Consider the following 21,985-nt stretch of genomic DNA (forward strand, 5'->3'; position numbering starts at 1 on the left):
GGCTTTGTGGAAGAATTTCCCTAATGCTCCTTGGGGAATAGGCTGTTTCTTTGAAAAGAGGTACGTGTACACACACACACACACACACACACACACACACACACACACACACTGGGGACACACACACACACACACACACACACACACACTGGGGCCTATTCCTTGGGGAATAGGCTGTTTCTTTGAAAAGAGGTACGTGTACACACACACACACACACACACACACACACACACACACACACACTGGGGACACACACACACACACACACACACACACTGGGGCCTGAAACAAGGTGCCATCTCACACAGTCTCTTCCTATGTGCTGTGCTATGAGGTTGGCTCTCTTCCGATAACCTATCTGACTGCCAGTCTCCCAGAATTCCGGAGTATGATGATCTCTCTTGACTTTTTATGTCTGTTGTTTCAGGGCCCTGTTTGATTATGATCGGACTCGTGACAGCTGCCTACCAAGCCAGGGACTCAGTTTCTCTTATGGTGACATTCTACACGTCATTAACGCCTCTGATGATGAGTGGTGGCAAGCAAGGCTGGTGACTCCACATGGAGAGAGTGAACAGATTGGTGTGATCCCTAGTAAAAAGAGGTGAGCAGTCAAGGGTTTTTAAGTATGGCTTTTCCTGGCTTCTTGTTCTTGTTCTTGTTCTTGTTATCTGTCTCTGTGTCTGTCTCTCTCCTTCTCCCCCTCCCTCCCTCTCCTCTTTCTTTCTCCTTCCCTTCCCACCCACCCTTTCCTTGCTTTATTTGTTTTATGAAACAGTGTCTCACTCTGTAGCACAGGCTAGATGGGAACTTCTTTGTAGCCTAGCCTAGCCTTAAACTTGCTACAGTCTTATCCCTCTGTCTCTTGAGTACTAGGAATCAGTAGTGCTCCAGCACACCAGTCCTTGTGTTTGTCTCTGCTTGCCTGTCATACTGTGAGTTACTTGAGAGCCCAAGGCATGCCTTGTTAGGCCTTTTGGAATAGAGTCAGTATTTGGGACATGGTACTCACTAAATGGACCAGTGTAGTTGTTGTGCCTGCCACAGCCCATTGCTGAGACCTTGTGCTGGCAGTAACTAGTCTTCTTGACTCCCAAACAGGGTTGAAAAGAAAGAGCGAGCTCGATTGAAAACTGTGAAATTCCATGCCAGGACAGGGATGATTGAGTCTAATCGGGTAAGTGGGGACCCCCACCCTCCCAAGGCAGTCGACCAGAGTGTGAAAAGGGCCGAGAGGCATGGAAGTTTGGGCTGCTATACAGGAGAACTGGGAAGCATGAAAGGCTATCTGTTATTCAAGGGCTGGCTCTGTCCTGCTAGGAAATTGCCTACTTTTTAGCAAGCGGCAGGAGCCCTGGAAGCCCACAGTTAGTGTGTGGCCCTGCTATTGGGTGACTGGCTCCAGAAGGGGTGGAGCTGGCTGACTTGGTGGTTGTCTTCTGGCAGCAGACCCTGCCAGAGCTGTGGAGACCCAGAGCAGAACCCGTTGTTACCATCCCATCTTGCCAAGAAGGTCAGCCCCAGAGCATCTTCTTGCCTTCAGACAGCACAGGGCAAGGGGAGTCGCCATCACATTTCCTTTGATGAGCTTTGCAGCAAAGGCCAAAGACCCTGTGAAACAATAGAGGGAAGAGAGGCCTGGAGTAGACGACTATCAGTGGCACCTTAGGGCTGTGTCTAGGAAGCAACAGTGACCTTTATTGTGTAGGAAGGTCAGTGAATGATGCTAGACTCCGCAGGGCATCTAACATCTCTACATTTTCCTGTAAAACATAATTTTCCTCTTAACATCAACTTTCATTTAATCTCATAGACTCCATTTGTGAAAGATGGTCTTTTATTTAGCTCATCATTGTCTCCATTTTAGTTTTCTTGCATGCTTTAAAATCCATTGTTGTTTTTTTTTTTCTCCCTCTGTCCTTCCCCCCCTCCATCTTCATGTTCTTTCACAGTCGATCAAAACGAAACGTAAAAAGAGTTTTCGCCTCTCTCGAAAGTTTCCATTTTACAAGAGCAAAGAAAACATGGCCCAGGAGAAGAGCATACAGGAACGTAAGTAGCGGCAGAGTCCAGAGAGCAGGCAGACCATTTGCCGCCCTGTCTTCTCGTCTTCAGTTGCCCTTACCCTTAGAAGGTGTTGGTGGCCGCCCAAGCACTTGTGCACACACCCACTTATTTGTATAGAACCTGGCCTGCACAGAGAGCTGTCCGGGCTTATTTGTCCAGCTCCTCACTTAGACCGGAGTGTCGGTGGCTCCGAGGATATCCCAGACGCCGTTGTCGGAAGCATGAGACAGAGCTGTGCTCGGATAAGGAACCCTAGCACATCCTTGTGATAAGGAATGGTTTTCAGCAAGTGCTAGGGTTAGAAAATGGTTTTTCAAGAGAACAAGTTCAAGGGACTGAGTGTTTCTCCCCTGGCTCTCACCTCTTATATTTTCTTTCCCTTAATTTCATTGATAAATGTTAAGAGAAGAGCCTGTCCCTCCTCAGATCCCTAAAGTAGGGCTGCTGCGTCTGGAATGCTCATGTGTGTATAAGCACACAGGACGCCCACATGATTCACAGCAGGCTTCCCATTACGTCAGAGCACCCGCAAAGCCAGTTACCACAAGAAGCCCTTCCTGCTTATATGAGTTGATGTGCACACAGTGTTGTTCAGCATTATCTAAATAAAGATTTATTGAGAAACACAAAGCTGAATTGATTGAATAGGCTACAACACTGGGCTGCATTAGGAACCAATTCAATCCTACTAAATCCCCTTACTCTACCACATGCCTCAGAAACAAGTTGCTCTGACAGTAATCTTGAACACCAGGTCAGGTTTGAACAGCAGGTTCTCGTTCATGTCATTGTGGAATTGTAAGTTGTAAATGTCTCATTTACCAATCACTTCTCCATCTTTCATGGAGCAATCTTGTCATCCAGGGCCATGGGGTGTGACAGGAGACTGACTAGTTTGGATAGAAAATGGCCCCTAGTAGGCTCATGTGGTTTACGATCAAGCTCTGTGTAGGTTGTGGCCACCCAGGGTAACCCTCATAGAATGAAGTTTCTTCATAAAGATGAAGACTAGGGCCTACTGTCCAAGGCTTACTCAGTGACAGGGGATAGAGGAGGTTGATTCGACTTGTGAGCAATGGGAGCCAAAGACAACAATCTGAGATGATGTTGCCACAGTTTTCTAGATTTAGCCCTGAACCTCCCCAAGGAGCCCAGCCTGAGACATATCACTATTTAGTGACCTAGCCAGTTAGGGGTGCCCATTGGCCAATAGGGTTGCAACTTTCTGGTATCTGTTCTCCAGAAACAAAGCTTAGGGAAGCTCTGTGCACAGAGAAGTTTTCTATGAAGGGCTTGGAGAGACTAAGGTATAGTATGGGTGATGGTAATTCTGTCTGCACACTTGGCATGTAGACATGTGTCTTCCATGCACCAATGGGAGATGGATTGCAGGGGCAAAGCAGAGACCTGGCCTCTCCAATGACACATTTGGTCAAAGAAGGTACTTTTAAAAAGCCTTGGAGTTTTGCCTGTCATGTGCTATGGGTATGTGGGCTGTAGACTACCTCAGAAAGCCTGTCTACTCTAAGCCACAAGTGAATAGCATAATGCCAGACATCGTACCTGACATGGGATATTATTCTTTCTTCGGCAGATGTCTTCACCTCACTGTAGTTCTAAGTCTTCATTGGATTTCATACTCCTATCACTAATGCTCAACTGCCTCTGTATTCTTCCTTCCCTTCGTTGTTTTTCTCTGTTTTTTTTCTCTTTTCCCTGGTTTTCTCCTTTCCTCCCCTCCCTCCCCTTCCCTTACCCTTTCTGTCCCTATTGTCTGTGAAATCAGGACTTCCCTGGGTTAAGTGACGATTATTATGGAGCAAAGAACCTGAGTAAGTCAAACTTACACACCATTAACTGTATTTGTGGCATGAATGGAGCTCATGGGGTGGGGGTGGAGATGTAGGGGACATGGGTGAAAGGGAAGGGTGAGGGAGGGGAGTGTTTGTGAGACCCTTTCCCATAGCAGGAGGAAATACATGGCTCCAAATGGTCCCTGGTAGTCTAACGACTCTCTTGTGTTCCTGCCTGCATACTTTCTATATCTCTGGTGGTAGGGTACGAGCTTAGTGTCCCCACCGAAGTGAGCTGGGCCTAAGTGCATGGTCAGGGTGAGTGCTCAGCTGATGTGAAGCTTCCTGGAGCTTCCTGTGGGGCCTGCTGGTTAAATCTTCTCCCAAGTAACCCTCGACCAAGGGGTTGAGCTTGGGAACCACAGATTTACTAGTTTAGTTCTTCTGTGCGGGGACAGGGTGAACAAACTCTACATCTGAGTGGCCTCAGGAGTTCAGGTATCACCACAAGGTCAGAGATGGTTAGAACATCTCTAAGAAGCCAAGCTGGCCTAGTGGGGCTAGCTATACCGCTGAATGAATTTTATCCCAGAAAAGCTCTGACTGACATCTTCATTTGGAAAAACTTCCAGAGTGGGAACTAGGAGGACCTAGGTGAAGGTTCCTTAGTAGCCATCCTTACTCTCTGCAAATCCAGAGTACAGCCTTCCATCTCTGTCCACATATATTGTCCCTCAATAAAGGCGAAAGGTGGAAGACAAAGGACCCTGTCCTTAGGGAGAATTCAGGGGCTAGCCACATGTGACAGACAACCCAGCAAGTCCTTGGGAGGTGTGCACAGCATATTATGGTCCTGGCTGAAACGAGCAGCATCTCTCCATAGTTTGATGTGTCTGTGTCTCATTTCCATTTGCCTGCTGTTCCTTTGAGAGGGCTGCCATGTCTGTGCCTCCTGTGAATGCAGCTCTTTGCTTGAGCTTTCTCCACCCACACTCCAAGATGGGAAGGTCCCAACTGTCTGTGATGGGAGGGGCAGCCTGTCTTCCAGATAGTCTTACTGGCTTGTTGTTTCTGTGTATTTGACGTGTGTCTTGTGGTGGATCGAGGTGCATCCCCCTCATTGCTGAAGCTAAGTTCTCCTCAGCATTGGTAGGAGGGCTGTGGGTCACACCAACGTTCAGAGTAGTGTTCCTGGTGACTGTTAACAGCCATCCAGTGATGAGCCTCTAAGTTGGAGAGTGCCACACAATTCTGTACCTTTGGTGGCTCTGTCTTGGGAGAAAATGCGTGAGCAGCAGCATGCCTGGGCTTTTTCTCTTTGACCGTTCCTTATTCATTTCCTTCCTGCCCATTAGCCTTAGGAGATCAGTTCTGAGACAGGATTTGGAAACCATCCAAATCGGCTGGCTTGATTCAGATGAAGAATATTCTATGAAAGGAAATAAGGCTTCTAGTGCCTATGGAGGGACTTGGCAAACTGAGTGGGCTCTGGGGACATGGAGGAGGTGGCCAGAATCTCAGGATTGGAGCTATGCTTCCCAGTTGGTGGCCTGGATGTGGCAGGCCTCCTGTGGCCTGACTTGGTTGGCAGCTTGCTGTCTCACTCCTGGCGCATTTGAGTTTGTGCTGCATGTGACCTCTCAGTGGTGTGTTCTGAATTGGAGTCTCTTTTTTGTTGGCTTGCAGAGGGAGTGACATCCAACACCAGTGACAGCGAAAGCAGTTCCAGTAAGTGTGTGTCATGCCCCCGTGTCCTGTAGCTTCCCCATGTCTCCCTGCCATCACCATTCCAGTATTCACCGCTACCATCGCCGCTCAGAGGCTGCTGCTCCTTTTAGCCATGTATACTTTGATCCCCTGGAGATGCTGTGGCCAGCTCATTCACCTTGTGGGATGGATGGACTTTGTAGATTAGAGAGAGAGTAAGCCTACAGCTCTAGTGAGGACCTGGTTTGAAACCAGCCCTGGGGTACTGGGGAGGATAAACTGCCAGTAATCAGGTCCATGCCATGGGCATGTAGGCTGCTGAGACTACCAGCTGTACAGATTTGCTCAGAGACCAAAAGTAAAATGGCTTCTGCCTTCCATCTGCCTTTCTGGGCTCCTAGGACCACCTTAACTTCTGGCTGAATTAGATAGTCAGGAAAAGAATTGCCCCAAATGCCTTGGGAGCTCCTGTGACTACAGTATTGAAACCATAGTTCAAATCTCACAAGCTCTGGGAACGTTGGCCTTTGAGAAGCTGCAGTGACTAGAGGTCTTAAAAACTCAACCCAGGACTCTCAGGCTTTGAAGGAGTCCTGTAGCAAGTATCCTGTGGCTCCATGCAGCTCTTGCTGCCTTCCCTAGTATTGTTGTCAGCTTGGGAACTATAGGCACCCAGTACTAGATGTGTTGGTGACTTTTTTAGGAAGACATAATCACTGCCAGTTCACATGGGGGTCCACCATGAGCAGAGAGCAGGTTCAGTATTGCTCTTAAATGATACTGGGACCTTAGCTCAGACATGCACCAGTTTCCTAGATGCTTCTTAGACCTTTAAAGGGGCAACATTAGGCCACAACTTTGGAGGTTGGGCTAAGTGTCTGGATTCAGGTAAAGTGATTCTGCAAATGTGTTTTAACCTGTTGGAGCTTCTCTATGATTCTTCTCAGAACAAGGGGCTACTGAATATAACCAACTATTACCTATAGGAAGTGACCCTAGAGCTTGGGGTGGTTTGGTGGAGACTTGACTTCTGGGCCTTGCCCCATAATTGGGCAATATTTCACTGAATGAAAACAGCCCAGCCCAAGGTTGGTGAATGGCTCCTTAGCCTTCTTGCCAACAGAAAGTGAGACTGTTTCATGGTGGGTGTGGGGTGTGGTAAATGCTGTACACAGTCAGTCATCAGATCATAAAGTACTAACGTGTTTCCCTTTTTGCAGAAGGACAAGAGGATGCTATTTTGTCATATGAGCCAGTGACACGACAAGAAAGTAAGCCCCCTTCTGAGAGTCTTGCCTTTGTGCCAGTCTCCCGGTCATGGGGCTTAGTGGAGGGTAGCTTCCGGGCAGGGAGGAGGAGGCTTGGTCCATCTAGCCCTTGGCTCCTCCCTAGCATCACTGGGTGGATGCCATGCTCCACACACCTCTTGTGATACTTTCGCCCACTGCTAGGAGGCCTTCCAAAGGGCAGGTGGGTTTCAAAGGAAAGCAGGGAAGGCATGTATCCTCAGCAGATGCAATGGTTGGATGCCTTCCCAAGGGCAGGTGGATTTCAGAGGAAAGCAGGAAAGGCCTGTATCCTCAGCAGATGCAATGGTTGCTGTGCAGGCAAAGGACCTGTATCCTCCCCTGGGCATCTGCTTTGCAAGAACCTTGCTTAGTAGTGAGGGTCTGTGTGGAAATTGCTCGTGAGTCTGTTGGAAATGGAGATGCTTCTGATTTTAGACTTGCCTGAGACTTTAGATTGTCAAATTTAAAGGCTTGAAGTCTTTAATTAAAAGCCAGAGAATAGCCTTAGTTGCTTCACCTTGTCTGAATGGTGGCCACAGAGCCTCTGTCCTTGGAGGAAGGGCAGGTTGTCCTGTGGGACCTCTGTTCATTGTCCTGTGCTCTCCCTCCCCAGTTCATTATGCCAGGCCTGTGATCATCTTGGGCCCAATGAAGGACCGAGTCAATGATGACCTCATCTCTGAGTTCCCGCATAAGTTTGGATCCTGCGTGCCACGTAAGAGCACAGGCAGACCCAGATGAGTGAGGTTTGGGACTCTGGGAAGTGCTACTTTTTTAAAGGTGTCTAGGATCAGGGCCATTCGGGACCTCCTGGAAGACAGGTAGTAAGTGGTACTGGCAGGGTTGGCAACCAACTTAGCTGCTTGATGCTATGGAGCTAAAGTTGGGGTGGTGATGGTCAGGATTAATTTTACAAATGGCGAGGCCCATCATTGTTTTTGTTTTTGTTTCCTTGTGGTGCTGGGAATTAAACCCAGGTCATTGTACACAAAGTGGTTTGAGGAACCATTTTTTGAGTTTCCTAACTCCCATGCCAACTATTGCATCCTCGGTCAGGCCATGTCTCATGAAGCCTCACCTTTTTGGTCCCCATTACCCTCAAGGACCCTGTGTACATTATCTGGAGTTTGGAAGAGGAAATAGGCCAAACAAAATCTTTCCAAGGTTTTTTTTTCATTCATCTGAAAAATATTGGAGTAGTCTTGTGTCCTTCCTGTGAGAAAGGACGAAGGTGGCCTTTAATGGCCCAGATCATTGCCTTTGGGGCACACAACATTTTCTTCTTTCTTTTTCCTTCCTTCAGATACCACCCGACCTCGGCGTGATAACGAGGTAGATGGACAGGATTACCACTTTGTGGTTTCCCGGGAACAGATGGAGAAGGATATTCAGGACAACAAGTTCATCGAGGCAGGCCAGTTCAATGATAATCTCTACGGGACCAGCATCCAGTCTGTGCGGGCGGTTGCAGAGAGGGTAAGCAAAGAGGAGGTAGTCTGGCTGCCCTTGAGCCACAAAGAAATAAACGTTCAGTCCTCGCATCCACTTGCATTCACACTGTCCCCACACTGCTGAGCAAAGCTCTAGAGTTTCTCCATGCCCTCAGTCATGGCACACGTCTCTGTTGTCCAACTTTCACTGATGCATCGGCCACCAGGGAGGAAGGCCCCTGGGGAGCCCTGGCCTCCTCTTGGTGGTAGATGCTGTGTTCTTCAGTCTTCTTGCCACTGTGACCAAACAACTTGGAAGAAAGATTGATTTTTGGCTTACGGTTTCAGAGGTTTTCGCCTGTGTTAATGCGGGCACAGTAAAGCTGACCTGCTTATCTGCTTAGCAGGAAGCAAAGAGAATCTTGTGTGGGGAGCTTTCTTAGTTTTCCCCTTTGTTTCCTCTGGGTTTCCAAAGCCATGATAGGATGGTGCTACCTATATTCAGTCTGTTTTTCCCCTTAGTTAACCTTTTCTGGGAAGGCCCTCACAGACATAGCAGCGAGCTTCACTAATCTGTAAGGTGGTACTTTAAAAAATATTTATTTTTATTTCATGTGCTTTGGTATTTTTCCTGTATGTATGTCAATCTGTGGGTGTTGTACCCTCTGGATTTGGAGTTACAGTTGTTCACTGCCATGTGGGTACGGGGTATTGAACCCCAGTCTTCTGGAAGAGCAACCAACTCTTAACCTCTGAGCCTTAACCTGATGTCTTTAACAACCAAAAAGAACCATCACAGAAACAAGAAACCTTGGGAGCTTTTCAGGGCCTCTAGAATGTGTGTGTTTGTGTTCTTCTCAGGCTGGGTTTCTTGGGGACCTTTAGCCAGGGACCGGGTGAGCTGATACAGGCCTACTTTTCCAGGGCAAGCACTGCATCTTAGACGTGTCCGGCAACGCTATAAAGAGACTGCAGCAAGCACAACTTTATCCCATTGCCATTTTCATCAAGCCCAAGTCCATCGAAGCACTTATGTAAGTGTCCACAGGACTCAACTGACTCTGGAGAGGGAATAAAGTAGATTTGCTGGGCAGGGGGAGCACAGAGAAAGGTTGAAACCATCTCTGAATGCCTGCTGTTCCTCCTGTTTGGGCGCCTAGGCGTACTCCGCCTTCCTAGTTGGGCTTTTAGCCTTGGAGGTTTTGAGGAGGGAGTTAGCCATGGTGTACTCTAAGGTGACTGTGTAGCAGATTTTTCAGGACACCTAGAGCATTTTGTTGTGTTAGGACATAGGATCTCCCTTGGAAATGCATTGCTTCTGTGTCTTTGGCAGGGAAATGAACCGACGGCAGACATACGAACAAGCAAATAAGATCTTTGACAAAGCCATGAAACTGGAGCAAGAATTTGGAGAATACTTTACAGGTAAGAATCCGGAGTCCTCTGGGCAGGCTGGACACTAGCTCAGGGAGACTTAGAGCTAAAATGCCCAGGGAGCTTTGCAGTCACTGAGCACAGACAGGCACTCAGGTTTTCTGTCAGCCACCAGTTAGCCAGGTTCTAGCACAAGCCACTCCCAGGCTAGGCTTTTGCTGGTTCCTTTGTTTGATCTGTTTGCACGTTCTGTGAGGTTGCGGGTTCCTTTGTCTCCTCCCTCCCTGCTCTTCTTCCTGAATGTTTTTGCCTCCCGTGGTTTGGTGTTGATGTTTGTTGGTGGTTTCTTAGTGTGGTGTTTGAGTTGTGGATCAGTCTGCATGTGTGTACTTTATGAAGGCCAATTCTAAAAGTGGAAAAGATTCTCTTTAAAATACAGCACTTGGTGTCTCTGAGCAGGCTGGTAGTGAATAAATTCAAACTCATAACTTTGGGTTAGCCAAGTAAAATCAGAAATTATTCACACACCAAGGGTCTTTGGAATCGTTTATCATCCATTTGTATGTCCTTGTTTCCTGCACTGACCTCTGACACAGCAGATGTGATGGCCCCTAAGAACTCTGCCTCTTGCCAGAAATTGTGTCTTTCTGCTCTTCCCCTGGGTAACTGGGATTTCCCAACTCTTTGAGTGAAACTGCTTTGGATTATAGGCTGTCAGCCCACAACAGAAGCACTGAGAGCTTCCGTGTCTGGCACGCAGTGGATACTCAAAGTATCTTTACAACCAACACCCTGCCTGCACATTGCTAGTCTCACTGACTCACTGACTGTAGCAGTTGATGTCCAGCCCTGGGCTCCGGGCACCTAGCCAGCTATACTTCTGCACTGAACCCTAGGCAGATAACTCAAGGAGCCAGACCCCGTGTTTCTGTGAGTGTCCATCATGCCCTGGGGGCAGCATAGGAAGGTTGTTCCTAAAGCAGGATGGCTGGGACTTGGGGGCACTATTATGGACCACAGTGGTAATTTATTTTGTTCTCTCTTCACTTTAGCCATTGTACAGGGTGACTCACTGGAAGAGATTTATAACAAAATCAAACAAATCATTGAGGACCAGTCTGGGCACTACATTTGGGTCCCATCCCCTGAAAAACTCTGAAGAATCCCCTCCAACCATTCTCTTGTGAACAGAAGAAATCAAGTCCCTCTTCCCTCCTTCCTCTTCATTCCTGTCCCCACGGGGAGAACAAATGACTACTGTTCTTGTCCCCCTTTTTAGATATGTCAAAAATTGAGTTTTCTAGTCCTGTTCTTTTTTAAAAATGTTGTTTGGTTTTGGTTTATTTTTTGGGATGATGCCATCTCACTCATCATGTGACCGTGCCCATTCCTGCATGGACCTTTCCCGCGCTAGCACAGGTGCAAACCCATCAGAGTTGTTGTTCTCATAAACACCCAGCAGAAGCGCAGAGAAGAGACGAGGACTGACGGAAAGACAGACTCTGGACAACTGCACAGCTTGTGAAGTGAGCGAAACAGCCCACGTGATGAGGTGCCCCTGGGCATTTCTACCCTGTACTGCTGGCTTGCAGCTCTGAACAGTGCAACGTAACGGCTACAGAAAGTATCTTATTTATATATAGATATATATATGTAATTTATATAAAATATATAGAAATTATTATATATATATATTATACACTCTTCTATAATATATATATATATTCACATACATTGGGACTAGAAAAATCTATGGAGATGTCCATCAATGGTACTATGTTATTAGAGAAATGCTTTAATTTTCATATTCCAATCAGATGACATCCTATGTTCCACTGGTTGGGAAGGGGTTGACAACAGTAGTAAGTGCTATACCAAAGCACTTGGATTTGGTCATTCTCTTCAGAGCTAAGGTTTGCTCCAGGTGGGGCCAACCTACAGCGCAAGAGAAGGGGCTTTGGCTGGGAGCTTGAGCTTGGAGACTTGACTGAAAGCAGTTGCTGCCCCTGCAGGGCAGCCATTCCTGTGCAGAAAGAGAGAATGAATGGCTAATGACGCTCCGGATGAAATTGCCTATTGTTCTATGCCGCCTGACGTGTCTGCATGAGAGGTTTCCTTTTTGTTCATTTTTAAGCTGCTGTTAAACCAAAACCATGTTGTGCTACTGTGTCAGCCTTTTCATTATTCCAAATTTTACTTTTACTATTTAAGTGAATGCGTAGAATCCTATTTGCCAGTGTTCTAAAGGCTTGTGAGGTTCGGAAGGAGCCAGGCCTGGGATACAGCAGTAACTCCGGCCTGGCCATCCAGTCAACAGAGGGAAAGCAGGGGCTGGTGAGGGCAGAGAGTACAAGCTGCGCTCAGTTACTATGCTGGACTTAGCTAGGGGTTCCTTCATGGGGCCACTGACAGGCGTAGGGACGAGCTTGCCTTCCAGCTCTGTGCTGGGACAGCGGAAGAGCACCAGGCTTGACCAGCCGTGTAGTGAGTTGAATTTGGGTTCTTTTACTTTGTAACTGCTCCATTTGCCCTACCCCAGCCCCCTCACCAACAGCTGGTAGCTTACTGTTTCTTCAAGAAGAAAGTAGACTTTAATGCTGTAAATTTGAGCTGTAGAGCTAAGACTCGCTTACTGGTGAGCTGTGAAATCTTGTTGCTTTTTTCCCAGAGTCTGATGGCAGTGACTGGTCCAGGTAGTTTTCCTCCCACAGCCAGTGCAGGCAGCAGGTGTGGTCCAGGCCCTACCCCACCCCACTATGCTCCTTTGAAGCCAACGTGCCTCCCTCACCTCCACACTGGAGGGATGACGCAGGGGAGAACATAGAATTGCTTGGCCCTCAACTGGGTTAGGACCATTGCAGGTGACGCAGTGTTGAAGACACTTTAAAGCACTACCAGCCACATTCAGGAACTCTGTTCACAGGTATCCTACCAGCACAATGAGGCTAACTGTGACTCGTGGGGCCCAGAGTCAGAAGAAAGAAAAGGCAGCAGCTTTCCTTTGGGCAGTACACTGGATTGAAGGCAAAGAGGGATAAAGCGACAGATGATTGTGACTCTCATGAGGGGGGTGAGCGGAGAGTGTTGATTCTCTGATGGTAACTGACAGGTGTGAACAATGCTCAGCCCTCCCTCCCTCCCAGGGAAGAAAAGCAAAGATTCAAAGTAAGCATGATAATAGTTGGTTTACCAGTGTTCCTTCCAAGGAGACATATATTTTTTAATAAATGATAGTTGCAATGAACAATGGCTCAGAGACCTTCTTGAAGTAGTCCAGAAGGGTGGTTGGGGCCCAACAGCAGGAAGAACTCAGACCAATGTTTTGTAGTGCTGGGGGAGGGGCAATTGACCAGGCAGTCCTTGAGAAGGGTGTGACCCCAGATGATGCTGGATCCTTTGCTAAAACTAAGCTAAAAGTGTATACTGAGGCTTCTACCCTGGCCTAGAAGCTGCCCTTATCACTCTCAACTGGGGAGGGGCCATGTCCTTGGTGGTAAGATGCTGACAGTTTTCTAAATATTTTGTGTGGTGGAAAATGCTACCATAACAAAGATGCATGCTAGAGAAGCAGGGGCCAGCGGGTGGTCACAGCACTGAGAGGAATGGTAAGAGCTGCCTGCCTGCCTACCAGCTACCTTTCCTACAGTGAAGGTAGGATGAGTCCAGCCTGGAGAGGTCCAGTCGTCCTTGTGGCCCTTAAGAAGTGCTTGAAGCAGGTATTTCTGGCTGTGGCTGACGGCATGCAGGCAGCTCGTGGGAAGAAGCCTGAAGGGGTGCTGCCATAATTAAGGTGCAAGAGTGAAACCCGAAAGGTTGAGCCACCCCTGAGGTGTGTGGGCTGAGCCCCAGGAAGGATGATTGCCCTCTCTCATTTGTGGGGTTTCATGGTATGCACAGAACTTGCCTCGCTATAGTCTCTCGTGTGTTATAAGGTAACCCAATAAAAGGGAACCCCTAAAGAGCTCTGCGGGGCTGAGGAAATTCACTTGGCTTGAAAGTGCACTATGCTGAGACTCTCCTCATAGTTGATGTCCCGTCTACGGGAAGTACAGCTGGAGGAAATTAAGCCCCAGCAGAAGAAAACAACTGAGTAACTTGGAAACACCAAAGGGAGACAGGCCCCCTGGTGTGTGGGGCTGGACTGTCAGCAGGACCTTGTCTCTGTGAAGAGTCAGGGGTCCTCTCAAGTCTGCTGTTGACTGAAGCCAAGCCTGACTAAATTTCTTCACCTCTAACAGGAAGAACTCAAAAAATAAATACTTAATCAAACACAACTTACCAACTTATATCCTACTTTGAAAGTTTGACACTAGCTAGTGAAAGTACACTCTTTACCAGGAGCAAGTGCATATATACTGAGGGGCCAGGAATGAAGCTAACACAAGCACACAGAAGAATGTGGGGTTGAGGACTGACTCAGACAGCCTGAGAAGGGATCTTGGGCTCAAGCAGAACAGGCATTACTAAAGGCTCCCAGTCTTTTCCGACAGGACAATGCCTGCCTGGGTTTAAGCACTGTCTAGACTAAGGAGGCAATAAGATGAGCAGGGGTCCCCAGCATTCACCCTTTCAGGGTAGCCTGTGCTGAGCAGAACCCAGACGAGGCCTCTTCCTCCATGCGGATGGCCTGTCTCCACTCAGTCTTGCCACTCCTCAGGTTTTGTCTGTTGGCTTGGTTTCCAGCTGGGCTTCCATGGCTTCAGTTCCACGAATCTTTTTTTATCCATTCAGTAATTTCCTTGGCACCTCTAGGACCTAAAATTGCCATTGTGAATAACTTCGGCAGCTCAAATTCCAATCTCCTCAAAAGGCTGTGCTTCCATTACTTCCAAGAGAAAGTAAAGCCAGGTCCTGCATGTCTGGACTCCTCAGAGGTGGATATCTATGCTGTCAGAAGCTACACCTTCAACAATGACACCTCGAGTATTTCATGCAGAGCCATCACCACTGGGCATAGTGATTCCCTCTAGTGGGCTTTTCCACATATATGAGACTGCATGAACTGTACGGCCATCCCTCCCTGACTGGCTTGCCCATCAGCACTCAGCCAGGGAGGAACAGGGGCGAGAGGTATGCTGCCTGACTTGTCCACCCCCAGGAGAGGTAACCCCAGAAGGCCCATTACTCTTTGGTGTGTGGCCTATCTGTTAAACCTTGGCCTTTTTCTCCCACAGCAGCCCTTTCTTCTCTAGCCATTTGCTTTCTCTAAAAGCAGTAATCCCCAAACCTGATCTTGACTTGTGGTCTTTCTCTGCCTGGGAATGCCCACTTGCCCACCTTAGTTACCTAGAAGACTCCTTAATATGTCAACACTCGGTACAAGGATCTCATTCGCAGCAGGGCCACGCCCTCTTCCCACAGGAACATGGAATTGACCCTTTGTACATTGACTGACCTCATTCACACATGTGTGCTCCTTCACCAGTTGCCAAAAACAGCTACGAAGGAGATGTCTTATTCTCACTGTTTCCCATGTAAGGAAAGTGAGGCACAGTGGGATTGTGTGGCTAATATGTGACTGTGACAGAGGTGAGCCAAACACAGCCAATGGCTCCAGTAGCCGTGCTCCTAGGTACCTCAGCTGCCTGTGCCTTTGCTGTGCTCAAGACCTCGTCCTGGCCCTGTTTGTGTGCCTCTCTCACCTAGAGCTGTCTGCACTGCTCTTTCACACATGCCCTCAAGTGCCGCCCCAGAGAGTGAAGCGGATAAATGAGCAGCAGTCTGTCTGGACCCTGAGGACAGGACAGACTGACCCCTGCCTGCAGTCATGCTTTACTTTCTGACCTTGTGTCTTCCACTGGGATCTTACCATTTGCTTTCTTTCCATTCACCTTCAACTGCTTGGTCCTGCTCAGCTCGCTCCCCTTCTTTTCACTCTGCTGTCCTGCCTAGAGCTATCTGGCCACATGCAAATGACAACATGTGCTCAACTAAGGCTATCCTTTAACAGCAACTGAGAGCTGTTAGAGGCCAGCATTTACTTCCCCAACAGGAAATTTTAAGACCTGAGAAACTTGACGAGGCCCTGACCTCACTCTTCCCCAGGGGAAGTCATTTTACTATGAGCATGCTCCTCCCCTTCCACTGCCCCCCCCCCAACATTTTCCTACCCCCAGGCTTAATGCTGATCTGACTCCTTGGGTCATCGGATAGACTTTCCAGCCAAAACGTGTCAAATATTTATGACCTTAGTATAGGTCTTTGTCACTATCCCTGCCCCACCCTTATATGTCAGGAGCTGCTGCTCACAGAGCACTTATTGAGGGGCCTTCTTCTTGGTGATAGAAAGACAAGGGCACAAGAACAGCCCTAGTCTGAAGGAGCCTAGGACCTAGACAGAAACAAGGAAGAAATAGAATTTTATATTAAGGCAGAAGGCAATGAAGGAAAAGCCCAGGATGAGGAGTTGTTAGAAAAGGTGCATGTGGGGTTGGGGATTTAGCTCAGTGGTAGAGCGCTTGCCTAGCAAGCGCAAGGCCCTGGGTTTGGTCCCCAGCTCCGAAAAAAAGAAAGAAAGAAAGAAAGAAAGAAAGAAAGAAAGAAAGAAAGAAAGAAAGAAAGAAAGAAAGAAAAGGTGCATGGGCACAGCCTCTCTGGAAGTGGTATTCAGATTGAGACCTTTAGTATCTGCAGGCACAAGCCGCCCTATTCAGAATGGGGACGGGGACAGGATTTGCTGAGCACCCTTTACTGTACTGGCTATCTGCTCTTGCGCTGCCGCCGCCTGATAGTTCTTGAAAGCAATGTCGATTCCTTGATTTTTGTTTTTGTTTTTTTTTTAACCTAGGAGCAAGGCCTCTGTCTGAAGTCTTTGTAATTCACATCTCTTCTGTTACGAAATCTAAAAGCTTCAGCTGAAATGTTACCATTCATGCTAATGCCGCTGATTTTTCAGAAGAAAGCCCCTTTTGTACCCTCCTAGCAGTTTCTGCAGACTTGCCCTTCTTTGCATGCTAGCTGTTTGTCCACATGTCCTTCTCCAACTAGACAAAATGCTTCTGGAAGGCCTGGCGTGTATCTGCTATGTGTTTCCATGATACTTGCCCTGCATATTACAGGTGCTGGCTGAATGACTGTTAAAATGTCCCTTTCTGGGCTTCAGTCTTACTTAAAACTAAGGTTTGGGGCAGATGATCTCAAAGCTCTCCCATCTCTAATACTTAAATGATTCAGTAGAATTCTAAAGGGTGTGGCTTTGCCAAATCTTTCACAAAAAGTTCATGTTTTTGTGAACTTTCACTTAAAGCCAATGAGGCAGGTGACATAAAAGTTGTAAGAACTGCTTTTGAAGAAAAGGACAGTCATATGTCTTAGGGTTTTACTGCTGTGAACAGACACTATGATCAAGTCAACTGTCATGAGGACAGCATTTAATTGGGGCTGGCTTACAGGATCAGAGGTTTAGTCCATTATCATCAAGGTGGGAGCACGGCAGCATCCAGGCAGGCATGGTGCAGGCACAGCTGAGAGTTCTACATCTTCATCTAAAAGCCAATAGAAGACTGACTCCCATGTGGTTAGAAGGAGGGTCTCATAGCCTACCCCTAAAGTGACACACTTCCTCCAACAATGCTACACCTCCTAATAGTGCCACTCCAAGCACATTCAAACCACTACACTATACAACCAAACATCACTTGTTGGCAGGCTAGGGGCTCTTCCTTTAATAAGGAGCAAGGATAAAAACGATCCGGAGACTGTGACCAGGGGACATTGTTTCTATGGGCTGGAAGTGGGGTCAAATTCCATAACAGATTGAACAATTAGAAAGCTTTGGGTTAAAACAGATTATTTGAATTTCATGAAGAAGTTGTACCAGGGAAGTTAGGAAATGAAGGTGCCAAAAATACCCATATGCCTGCCTTTGGGGAGATGAAGTGGTTCTTAGCTTGAATGGGGTTACCGAAGCAACGAAAAGGTGACAGGATAGCAATCCTGGGTTAGATTAGCCAAGTTTGAGTCCTGCCCCCAGTGTCCTGCTCGGTTTGTCTTTCTGGTGGGCTTGTGGAGCATGGGTGAGGGGTTAGGTATAGAGGATGACTGACCCCAAAGCAGCACACCACCCAAAGGTCTCACCTCAGGATGAATGATGACCCCCATAGGTGCATAGGTGGAGTACCCTCTACACTATTCTGTTACTGCCTCCAGAGACGGAGAAGTGCATACAACTTCAAGAGAAATGTAAGAAGGAGTGGCTAGAATCTTAGGTGAGGGTCTAATGGCCCAAGCCCACTCCCTTGTAGGAGGGAATGTCCACAGATGCAATCTGGAAGGTGTCTTGCAATGAGGGAGCTGCTTTGATAAGCGTGATTATAGCTGTAACTCCACCCTCTCTAGATCGTTGAGTCTGCTTCAACCTCTCACATGTTCCCCGAGCCTTGGAGGGGATGACAGACATGACTATTTTCTTCCATTTGGCCAAGCATTGGATCACTATGCTACAGCAACAGGCACTTACTCCTGAGTAGCTTGACTAATAATGCCGCTGTAGTAGCTAGTCACTGCAAACACAAGCCTCCTTGAGCAAGGCTGGTAGCTGCAATAATCTATGTGCATAAGCACACATGTTTAGGAGGTCCTAAGCAGGAGCATTATATTTAACAATAACAGTTATTTTCCCACCAGGGCCTATGACCTCCTTAGTCACAAGGTGTGTTCTAGCCTATAGTACCAGATATAAAGTCCCTTCTTTGAAGCCGGCCTTAAATCCAATGCGAGTTGCTAGTTTCACCCATAACACTCTGTGCCACTCCTGTAGCAGCTAGCAATTTTGCCTACAAGGTGGATAACGTAGTCTATAGGGTTAACAGTCTGGGAGTATTGATGACAATCCTCTCCCAGAAGACTGTGTAATACGCCTTCCAGCACTATGAAAGCTAGCCAAGTGGAAGGGAACTTTCAGCTCAGTCCCTGATTGATTTCTTCATGCCCTGTAACCAAAGCACAAACTATTTTTGGCAACGGAAGAGGGGGTCCTTAAAGCCATCACACTGTGGCATACAAGCAACAGCAATAGCTTTATCATTTTGAGGTATTCTAGGGCTTCCCTGGCCAGCAGGTCAGGGTGGTAGCCCATCGCTGGCACTGAGCTTATAACCATATGGCTTCTGGGAACATCTTCCCCCTCAACACAGAGTACTTTTGTTCATTGTTTAGTCACTGTTCTAACATTTACAGGTACAATCTATTGGAGTGCTTTCTCAAATACCCTTTTGTGTATAATCTGCGCCTTACACAAACAAAAAGCTCCCAAGAATCACATCTATGCCTAGCCTTTACACCTTAGACGAACCGACTTTCAATGCTTGCTAACGTAGGTGTACTGTCTTTGGGGTGATTTTCCACATCTTCAAAATACTCAGAGATTAGCACTATACCTAATTAAGATGATGAAAACTTTTTATAGAGAGTAGGCAGGACTCTCAAAGCCCACCACTGTCCATGGCACCAAGCATCAGTTGATCTGAGTCAGCACCAACATGGGTACTCGAGAGAAATATTAATAAGGTACAATACATGAAAGGATCTTATCCCCCTTGTCAGTTGTTTGATCAAAAGACCAAAGATTAGAACAGTGACATGATGGGAGGTAGGTACTATTTATATAATCTATAATCTTTAGATTCTACAATTTACAATTTGTATCTCTTATAGTCAACCATTCTACAAAATCCATTTTGCTACGTCATCCAGTGGTGCTACTGTGGGCACCCACGTATCACCCCAGACCAAATGGGCTTAGTAGGGGTGACTTAAGCTGCTTGGCCTGGTCCAAGGTCAAGAGGGAATGAGGCTGCACTATCTCCTGGCTTGCTCACTGTCTTGGCTGCCCCCCTGAGGAGGGTCTGTCAGGTACCTTCTGGCTGTATCTGGGGTATATTTTGACACCTTCATTCCCTAATTTCCCTAGCACAACTTCATGAAATTCAAAGAATCTATTCTAACCCAGAGTTCTCCATCAATCACATCTGGCTGCTGAGAGAGACTGGGGTTGGGTGATAATCTCTGCCCTAGCATACTTTTTTTTTTTTTTGGTTCTTTTTTTCGGAGCTGGGGACCGAACCCAGGGCCTTGCGCTTCCTAGGTAAGCGCTCTACCACTGAGCTAAATCCCCAACCCCGCATATTTTTTTTTGTAGGAGAGAAACGTACACAGCTCACTCTGGGGGAGAATAACTACCCACTCCTGGGACATACCATCTTCACCTGCATTGATTTTATCATTTATGCTTTCTATGGACTATTCTTTAGTCTTTAAAGCCTTCTAGAAGCTCACTAGCACAGCATTTGGCTGTCACTCCCCTCCCCCCCCCTTGGGAAGGCTAGCTTGACACAAATCTTGTTATATGTGCCTTCACATAAGCCAAACAGACACCTTTCTCTGCTTTGTCTTTTTTTTCCGAATCATCTCTGTGTTGTTTTACCACTTTACAGGCCCAATATATATGTCAGGCTAAGTCAGGCAGATCAGTCAGAGCCAAAGCCACTAAAGTTCCTTACTAGTTCCAAAGTCCCTATTGAATTAAATTCTTAACTCTCTGGTGATCAGTGAGCTAGGCAGCAGACATCACCCCTGGCATATTCCCTCAGTAACTCCGGGCTCCTCTTTTGTCTTCCAATCACCGATATACATGGGGACCTCAGCCTGTGATAACCAAGTGTCTCTAATGACTCACATGAGCCAGTCCATCAGTGACTGACTTCCCTCCTACTGCCTGGGGTTATGCAGCGTTGGATGGATAGTTATATTAGTCGGTTTCTATTACTTTCAAAGCACTGTCATCCTACATGTTCCCATGTCTGGCAGTCTCATAAGCCAGGCTGTGAGAGGCTCTTTCATTCATTTGTAAAAATTTTCCCTTAACTCAAGCAGGCCCAGTGGTAGGTGTTCCCAGGTTATCATGGTTTCTTGTACTGGGGCCATTTAAAAGCTCCAGTCTGCATGCTGAGTCATGGATTTTCCCTTCCTCTGTAATAAATGTTGGATCTAAGGGCTAGCTTGTATCGTGTGTATCTCACCTGCTTCCTATACAATTCTTCCCATGGCTCCCAAGGTTTTAGATCACAAGAAGGACTCTCTAGCATAGATATAACTGTCCTTTCCTTGCACCCTTGCCAACTTTAAGACACAGCAAGCCAAGGCTGGGCCTGGGGCTGAATATAGTTTCAACTCAGCTATAGAGTGCCGAGTATGCAGAAAGCCCTGAGTTTGATCCACAGTACTGCATACTGCACTCGTGCCTATAAGTTCAATACCCAGGATATGAAGACATGAAGATCATATGTTCAAGGCCACCCTTGGCTACACAGGGAGTTCAAGGCCAGCCTAGGACACATGAGACTCTGACTTAAGCAAGCAAACCATAAAGTATAACAAGCCAGTGCCTCCATGCCATCCTTCCCTTTCCCAGTTTACAAATCAGAGGCTGACATGAGGATACTATGTCTTTTTCTTCTTGGAATTCCCCCTTACATGGTCAGGGTTTTTTCTGCGATGATAGCTGCACTTCAGTTGCATTTCTTATCATCCACCCATGCAACTGACACCACAGCTCCTCCTAGGGACTGTGATATGTTTGTTCTCTAGTTCATCAATGGTTTGGGGGACATTCCATTCATCAAGTAGGTATGACACCCTACACTAAATAGAGAAGATGGTCACCGAAGGATTCTGACCAAGGGTGCTCCCTTCTCAGTTTATCTTTGGTTGCATATCCACTGCGGAAGGCACACCCTCCCATAGCACATAGAGAAAGGTAGCCATATCAGGACGCCTGCAGACTCTCTGCTGTTAAAGGGATCAGCTTCAGTTATTATGTCTCAGCACCTGTTGAAGGGGCCACGTCACCCTTCGCAAACTTATTTCTTTGGTTCTGTCACATCTCTGTTTTAGGTATCAAGTGATTGGGGAGCTTTTCCTAGGGAAATAAGAACAACTACCTACTTCCCCTAGACAAGACGCCAATCATAAACCAAAGTACAATTTTACCAAAGTCCAATTTGGTAAACTAACTAGTTTGTTTGGCGTACTTATAGAAGCATGGGTGGGGGGGTTACTTAAGGAGCATGGGTGACCTCAAAACAGACACATCATGAAAAAGCCTCAGTCCAGCATGAAGGGGGATGTCTCCATGTTGTAGAAGCCTCCTTCAGTGAGTCTTTCACACTGTGTGTACTCTCACTTCCTGAGACCATACAACCATGTACAGCCGAGACACAATTGCATGCAGCTGCAAGAAGTTGCAGGAGGCCGTGGTTGGGGTCTCAGATGAGAGTCTAGTGACCCCTCCACCTCCTTCTATGATGAAGCATCAATACAAATGAT

The 21,985-nt window shown here is 47.2% G+C and overlaps 1 protein-coding gene across 14 annotated transcripts in view; it reads left to right on the plus strand.

Annotated features, from left to right (window-relative positions):
- Dlg3 (discs large MAGUK scaffold protein 3) overlaps positions 1-12,905 on the plus strand; it is a 52,235-nt gene extending 39,330 nt beyond the window's left edge. For 5 of the 14 annotated variants that reach the window (XM_006257080.5, XM_006257081.5, XM_006257084.4 and 2 more), the window contains 10 exons: positions 429-605; positions 1,103-1,178; positions 1,954-2,053; positions 5,548-5,589; positions 6,789-6,839; positions 7,471-7,572; positions 8,161-8,333; positions 9,212-9,321; positions 9,621-9,712; positions 10,714-12,905. In XM_006257080.5, coding sequence (XP_006257142.1) covers positions 429-605; positions 1,103-1,178; positions 1,954-2,053; positions 5,548-5,589; positions 6,789-6,839; positions 7,471-7,572; positions 8,161-8,333; positions 9,212-9,321; positions 9,621-9,712; positions 10,714-10,820 — 1,030 coding nt within the window. In that variant the 3' untranslated portion in view covers positions 10,821-12,905. Of the gene's footprint in view, positions 1-428; positions 606-1,102; positions 1,179-1,953; positions 2,054-3,854; positions 3,901-5,547; positions 5,590-6,788; positions 6,840-7,470; positions 7,573-8,160; positions 8,334-9,211; positions 9,322-9,620; positions 9,713-10,713 lie in introns of those variants that run through there. The other 9 variants (XM_063280267.1, XM_063280269.1, XM_063280270.1 and 6 more) reach the window with 5 other exon arrangements.
- The last annotated feature ends 9,080 nt before the right edge of the window (positions 12,906-21,985 follow it).

Source organism: Rattus norvegicus, chromosome X, assembly GCF_036323735.1.
Source record: "Rattus norvegicus strain BN/NHsdMcwi chromosome X, GRCr8, whole genome shotgun sequence".
In the NCBI taxonomy this organism is placed as follows: Eukaryota; Metazoa; Chordata; class Mammalia; order Rodentia; family Muridae; genus Rattus; species Rattus norvegicus.